We start from the raw sequence: 7875 nt of genomic DNA, 5'->3' as shown, positions 1-7875 counted from the left end.
AACATTTCCAATAGTAGATGTAAATGTTCGTAATTACCGACAAATAATATGACATTTAAGGTAAAGTCATATTTTTTTGTCATTTGTATCAAAAATGTTTTTACAACATTTGATATAAGTGTCGTGTTTTTACTACATTTTGAATCAAATGTCGTCGTTTTTATCTTTTTACGATATTTTGTATCAAATGTCTAGTTTTTACGATATTTTGTAGTAAATATCGTACTTTTTACGATATTTCTTCAACAATGTCATTGTTCTGACGACATTTTATATCAAATGTCGTTGTTTTTATGATACTTCGTATTAAATGTCATTTGTTTTACGACATTTAGTATCAAATGTCATTGTTTCTACGACAATTTATATCAAATGTCGTAGTCTTTACGACATTTTATCATAAATGTCAAAAAAATTCTTTTTTCCGATATTTATATCAATAGTTACTAAATAAATGTCGTCGTATCCTCTCGTAGTGAGAGCAAGAATAAGTTTTTATAGGTATATCCCAACAATCATTCGTGTTTGGGCCTTTTAAATTTCCTGTGATAGATCCTAACTCAGCGCTGAATGGCCTAATGTATTACACCAGAGTACAATTTTACCAAAAAAGAAGTAGAAATTACCCAATTTAGCCTTTCAGATAAAGAATGCTACCAAAATTAATCAATTCACAAAATACTATCAATATTAGTCAAATATTAGCCCATTAACTTTTCGTATATTTCTTCCTCTTTAGTCTATCTAGGAAGAAAAAGCAAATGCAAACCATAAGCAATACTAGATAAATAAAAATTGATCATTTCGTTGCTTAAGCGTCTAATAATTGCTTCGACATGACATTTTACACCACTGACTAGTAAAATCTTAAAATACAAATGGAAATTTTCAAATCCAAAAACTTGCAACTAATCTAGAACTAAAATCATGGGTACCATAGTTAAAAGAAAAGAAAAAAAAAATGATTTGTTATATGCTTCGTGACAGAAACTAAAGAATAGTATTCCTCATTTTGTATTTGCAATGCCTTGTTCTATCTTTTCTCATACAATAGCTAAGCAAAATAATAAGAAATGTAATGAAGATGAGCACTGAAAATCATTGAAGCTTGCTTACACTTGAGAAAAAGAGTTCGGATTTTTAAAATTAGAATTTATTTAATGTAAGTGTTGTTGGAATAGATGGGATACATCTCAAGGAGTTGGAATGTATCAAATGTATATTCCTAGTGTATCCCATGTATATCCATATATATATATGTGTGTGAGATACATATTAGATACATGTGTCACACATAAAATTATAAAATCGATTTCAACTACGAATTTTGACTCCAAACCAATTCAATCACCTCCAATCTTCCTCAAATTTTGTATATTACCTCATCTATATATTTTTAATGAGTTCCAGCCATGCCCATTGAAAAAAAAAAATAGGGTTTTTTTGATGTTGTATATCATTGATAACGAATTTTGACTCCAAACTAATCCAAGTCACCTTCATTTTTCCTCGAAATTTGTATCTCATTTATGTGTTTTTAACTAATTCCGCCTATACCCATTGAAAAAATCCTTTTTGGCCTAAGTTTTTTGAATGTTTCGTTGGGGAGGAGGGGAAACTAAATGATGGCCCATGCAGGTTTGATGCAGGTTTCAAACATGCGACCTTCGCATTATTAGCATGTAATGGGCCTTGCTAATGTATAAACGGTGAAGTAATATAATAAGCATTTTCCTACAGCATTATTGTAGTTTTACCGTTACCGGATAAAATAGGTCATTTACTATGTGTGTAGCTAACAGAATCCATGCTTGCTATAGAAATTTTGTCTTTAAAATGACATGATATTGTCAATTTTTAACACTGACCATATATATAAGTTATATCATTAGAAATATAGTCTAAGACAAATTTAGTTGCTGAAATCACCTTTACACTATTATTTGATACAGTTTGGTAACTAATGTTTGTGACTAGGTGAAAATACAGTAAATAGTACTCCTAGTACATTTAACTTGAGCACTTTCCTGGAATTTGGCTTTAACTACACATGTTTATCATTGTATATATCCAAGTAATAACCACATTGACACTTCAGAGTCACCATATGCTGCAATATTTATTGTCTTTCACTTGTTCAATTCTATACTTAGGGACTAGACAATAAATCCCACAGTATACTATGTACATGTTGGATATGAGACTATCTCAATCACTGCACCCAAGTGAAGCAGCAGCCTTAATAATCAAGCCAAATAGCAGGAATGGAGCAGAGAAGAAAGGACTGTGATCACTTTCCAAAGTGTACACATTCTGTGGAGGCCATTTTTTGATCATAGCATCTTGCTGCTCTGGCTTCACAACTCGATCATACGCTGTTCTAATGTATATTCGAGGCACTTTCTCGGCGCCTTCCCCTTCTTTAAACTGAGCACTTTTTAATGCTTGTATCGGTCCAGGACGCAATAACATAGCTGCTAATGTTGAATCCTACAATAACAACAATTAAATCTTAATCCCAAACTAGTCCGGAAATTGTTGAATCCTAAAAATCGGGACAATCACTGGATAGGTGAAAGTATGAGGTATTAATGTGAAAAGTTGTATATATATACCTCGAGTGGGCTCATCTGGTAAATGATTTTGCGTTGTAAACTTCTCTTAATGACTGCACTGCTTGGAGGTTGTTCGGGTCCTAATCCAAACCCCATATCATATACATCAATAGGTTCACCAAACTCTGATAAATCTGGGATGCCCTGTTTATAACAAGATTTTAAGGCGTTAATTAATGCATATGATTTGTTAGGTGAAAATTAGGCCTTCGTAATTGCTACAACAAGAGGAAAAAATAAAAGCAACCTTCATCGTTCAACGTCTTAAAGTAGACTAAGAAGGATTTGAAGATTTATCTTCTGCGCGTGCAAATATTTATGGCTTTTATACATATGGAAATATCAACAACTACTACCATCTCAAAAAGAAAGAAAAGAAAAAGAAATAATAAATGCAGTTGGAGGTGTTTACTACAAATTATAAATATAAAAGAAGACTTTTGATGCAAAGGTATATGTAGTTGGATGTAAATAGGAGGAGTTTCTAAATACAAAAATATGTCAATTATTTTGGTATGGAGTGTTAAATAAATTGGGACAGATGAATAACTTTCAATGTAGATTCAACATTGATTCCTCAAAGTGTTTAAAGAAATTACATATTGAAATACCAGAGTGAGTTGCTATTTACCAATGTGTAAAGACAATTGTTGGCACGACGTCATCATCATATAATGCCACAGAAGCAGCTCAAAGAGCTCTTGCAGGCAGGAAAGGCCAAGGCTTATATATAGCTAAAAGAAGAGAGAATAATGCCACAATTAAAGCCTAAATATGAGAGGGAGAGAAGAAATAGACAAATAGACAATAAATTTTAGCACGATAGCCTGCATCAAGGCATCAGGGATGACGCAACAAAAATATTTTGACTGCAAATCCTACATGTTTTTACTCTTCAAGACAATATGGGTCTTCTAGCTCAGAAAATCCTTCAATCTCACTGTCTAAAATCTCCCCCAGCCTTCACCTATGAGTTAATATTTCAGGTGACTTGATCGATGCAAAAAATATAATTTTATAGATATTGAGACACATGTTCCATTTATGATTATCAAGGCTATACTTACATCTTCAACGTCTTGTTCAGTCACAAATCCAGTTCTTAACATGGTCGCTGCAACATACACTGCCAACCTTACTTTCTTTGGGAATTTATGAGTTGCATCAGTGACACTCAGTCCTCCAGCGCTGTGTCCTACCAGAATTACCTATTTTTACCACAGTACATATAAATCATCATGTCCTTCACTCACTAGAATTGCAAAATAAAGTATAAAAATATGCATGTAAGTAAATGAACATTTCTGCAACGGAGAACGGACCTGTTCATTTTCAGGCAAAGATGACAAGAAATCAATGAGAGGCTCATTGTAATCATCGAAGGAAAGAAGAGTTGTGGGATCAGTAGGATGAATTCCAGCACCTTTAAGGTCAAGACATGTCACTTTATAGCCGGAAATCTCCATAAGAGACTTGATTTTGTACCAACACCAGCCTCCTCCACTAATTCCATGTACTAAAACAAAGTGGGTTTGTGATAACTCCTCTTTTTCAACCAATTTCATCTTCTCTGTTTCTACAAAGTACTCTTCTCCCATCTCGGATTTGACGGAGATCTAAGGTTGTTTAGGCTATAAGCCAGCTATATATAGTACTTAGCCTCTCCTTGTTTCTCTAATTTCAAAGTGGAGGAAGATTCTAACTTATAGTTGGGACATACAGTATTATTTTGCTCTTTGTCAACACATAGTTGGGATAGTCTCCAATGTCATGATATAATACATTACACTTGTAACAGTCGCCGGTTATACGACTATTATTATTAGATAATTTCAAGGTTGGAGGAGGATAATCCTCTAATATTTTATAATTTAATTTGTTTTGTTTGACATTATAAATTTAAGTTAAAAATTAAAATGCTACGTGTGAACTTTTTACAATACTTTTTTAATGGAGAAATTATCATCAAGATGTTATTTAAAATAAAATGAATAGGCACTTGAGATTATGGAAGAGTGAAGTTTGTTTTTTATCGGATGTCCTTAAGGGACGAAGAGTGGAATTTTTTGCTTAAATAAATATGATATCCAAGGTTTATTTGTAAAATTTGAGATTATGTTGCTAAAATTTAGAACGAAAAGAAACAATGTCATAGGACAGACACCTTCGGTAATGGAGATTTGTCAGTCTAATTAGTAACGAGAATTTGGGGCATGTTTTGCTTCTTGTTTCAACTAATTCATTTTCATAAATCAGGTTTGTCGGCCTTTTGAGATTGATTTGTTTATTCCGTAAGCTCTGATTTTGAGGATTTGGTTTATCGATTATAATGATCATATTGCAACCCATACACATATTCTAACTTTGTGCTTTTTTTAATACTAGTTGATGATTAAAACAGTTACTGATTAACAAGAAGCCAGCAAGCTGTTTCCCCCTAACCTAAAAAATAAGTGCAGGCATTGTACGAAATTTAGCTTAAGTACCAATGATTAGATTAGAATGAGGTCCATGCCTTTTAGGTACTCATTCCATCCAATCTTATATGATAATTTTTCCTTTTCTTTTTATTTGTCTGAAGAAGATTAAAACTTTTATTTTATTTGAAAACAATATGATTTTAATATTTTAATCCTATCTTTACTGTCATGACATTCAGATTCTGGCAAGAAATATAATATGTATTTATTAATGTAGAGAAAATAATCGACATATGAAACTCTTATCATCTCTCATTTTATTGTAATTAGTAGTAATTGTTGCAACCAAAACGTCGCACAGGCAAATCTATGCGATTGACAAGTAATAAAGTGATAAATAGAGTATCGTTCCTACAAGAACTTGTGATTAACTATCAACTAAATCAAACTAAACAATTAATCTATTCCAATAATTTTTTAAAGTATGATTATTAACTATAACTAATCTAGAATCGTAAACTAAGAAATTAAAGGAAACAAAACGGTAAGCTTAGAGACGAATTCAATAAGAGAAAATACTCCAGAGTTATGGGTTAGCTTATAATCCTGTTGAGTTTCATACTAAAATTGTCTAATTAATTTATCTGCTTTATTGATTGACAAAGTTAATATTACTCGTAGCATTCTCTCGAAGTAGTACTACTCGCTTATTCAAGCTAACCTAACGCCTATATTTCTATGAAATTAGGATTAACAAGAATGCATTAATAATTCTCCTATAGTAACCAAGCAAGTAGTTTAGGTATAAGTATATCCTAACCGCAAATCCATTTTCGTGGTTCAGGTTAAAAATCTTGCTCTACTCAATCCTATATACAATTTAAAATTCTCACTTTCGAGTTCAATACTAGATTTATAGATAGTATTCATCTGGTGGTCAAACAATTAAATAGTTAAGTGCATGATTGAATAAATAAAGCAATATGATAAAATAATAAGAATGATTCAAGTTTCAAACTACAACGTTCATGTAGCACCTCGCAACGCTAGAACTAATCAACTATGAAACTAAAGGAAGAAAAGAGAAGAAAAACTAGTTGGAAGCTTCCTCTAAGCGTGGGTTGCTTTCTCTGCCTCCACAATAGCGTGATCTCCCCCCAAAAATATGTTAGATATTCTCCAAATTAGGTTTACAAGGCTTTTTATAAGAGTTGGGACCGTATTGGGCCGAAAAATCTTGTGTCGGGCTAAATAGGAATTTTTTTGTAATGCAGGGTCCAGGCCAACGCTAGGCTAGGCTGGAACTAGTGAAGTTGTTGCTAGGTAATTTCTTCTTCTTTTACTTTTGTGACGATCCGATAGGTTGTTTTAAGCACTAACCCTTTTTTTATGTTCAGAGACCTCTCATTACTTCATTGGATGTAATGTGGCTTTGCGTGCGTGATCCGTGTCATTTTTTCGGAAAGCTTTTATGTGAAATTTTAACGAAAATTTGATTTTTGACTTAAAATGAGGTATGGGTTAACCACGGTAAACATTTTTGGTAAACGACCTCAGATCGGTGTTTTGACGATTCCGGTAGGTTCGTATAATATTTTTGGACTTATATACATGTTTGGTTGGAGTCCCAAACGACCTGAGCGCATTTCGTGCCTTATGTGAAAAATTGAAAAAATGAGTTTCAAAGTTGAAATTTTGAGTTTTGATGATCGATTCTTTATATTTGATATTATTTTGATTATATGAGTTAGCGAGCGAGTTTGTATAATGTTAATACACTTGTGTGAATATTCTAATTGAAACCCGAGGGGATCGAGAGAGTTTCAGATATATTTTTGGAAGTTTTGGAATGGCTCAGCTGTTGCTGGTGTGGGTTTGTAGATCTCATATTTGTGAGGTCTTGCTTGCAAATGCGAGCATCGCTTTTGCGGTCAATGCATTGCATTTGCGAGATGGGCTAGGTTGGGTGTCTTTGCATTTGTGACCCTTGAGTGTTTAGGACAGCGTCGCAATTGCGAAGCTAGGAACGCATTTGCGCACATGGGCTTCTGAGGGACTGTGGCACAGTTCGCATTTGCGGACGACTGTTTGCATTTGTGGGCATCGTAATTGCGAACAAGAGTTCGCAGTTGCGATACCTGCAGCTGGGTAAAAGTTGAAAAAAATGAGACTTAGCTCATTTACACTATTTTTCAACCCTAAACTCTGTAGAGGCGATCTTTGAAAAGGATTTTCTTCCCAAATTCGTTGGTAAGAAACTTTAACTAGTTTTCAATCAATTTCAATTACTTTTCAATGGATTTTGACATCAAATCTATGAATTTCAAAGAAGAAATTAGGGGTTTTGTGTAAAATTTAGAAATTTTGTATAATTGAGATTTAGACCTCGAATTGAGGTCGAATTTTGAAACAAATCACATAACCGGGCTTGGGAGTGAATGGGTAATCAGGATTTGGTCCGAATATCAGATTTCGACCAAGCGGGCCTGGACTTGACTTTTGTTGATTTTTTTAAATATGATCAAATTTGAACCTTTTTCATTCGTGAGTAGTTTCTAAAACTTGTTTTGGATTGTTTGAATAATATTTGACTAGATTCGGTTGGTTTGGAGGCTTGTTCTAAAGGAAAAGTCGTGATTGATTGTTGATTTGATTTCGGAAAGAGGTAAGTGTCGTGGTTAACCTTGACTTGAGCTAATTAGGAATTGATTAGTCTATTTGCTACATGATTTATGTGTGAGGACGACGTATATGCAAGATGACGAGTGCATATGCGTTGTCACGGATTAAGCATGCGGGGCGGGCTTCTTAATTGTGTGTTTTCATTTATACTATGCTTT

The 7875-nt window shown here is 33.4% G+C and overlaps 1 protein-coding gene across 1 annotated transcript; it reads right to left on the bottom strand.

The window, feature by feature from the left end:
- Window positions 1-1872: 1872 nt before the first annotated feature.
- LOC104117488 (methylesterase 17) lies at window positions 1873-4406 on the bottom strand. Its single transcript, XM_009628549.4, has 4 exons — window positions 3938-4406; window positions 3683-3823; window positions 2616-2759; window positions 1873-2490 (listed from the first exon to the last, which is right to left on the bottom strand). Exons 1-4 carry the CDS (start codon window positions 4211-4213, stop codon window positions 2209-2211), a joined length of 843 nt encoding a protein of 280 aa, XP_009626844.1. The 5' UTR covers window positions 4214-4406; the 3' UTR covers window positions 1873-2208.
- Between the last annotated feature and the right edge of the window lie 3469 nt (window positions 4407-7875).

This window comes from Nicotiana tomentosiformis, chromosome 5 (assembly GCF_000390325.3).
Source record: "Nicotiana tomentosiformis chromosome 5, ASM39032v3, whole genome shotgun sequence".
NCBI classification, from domain to species: Eukaryota; Viridiplantae; Streptophyta; class Magnoliopsida; order Solanales; family Solanaceae; genus Nicotiana; species Nicotiana tomentosiformis.
This window is presented reverse-complemented; position numbering and strand designations above follow the sequence as displayed.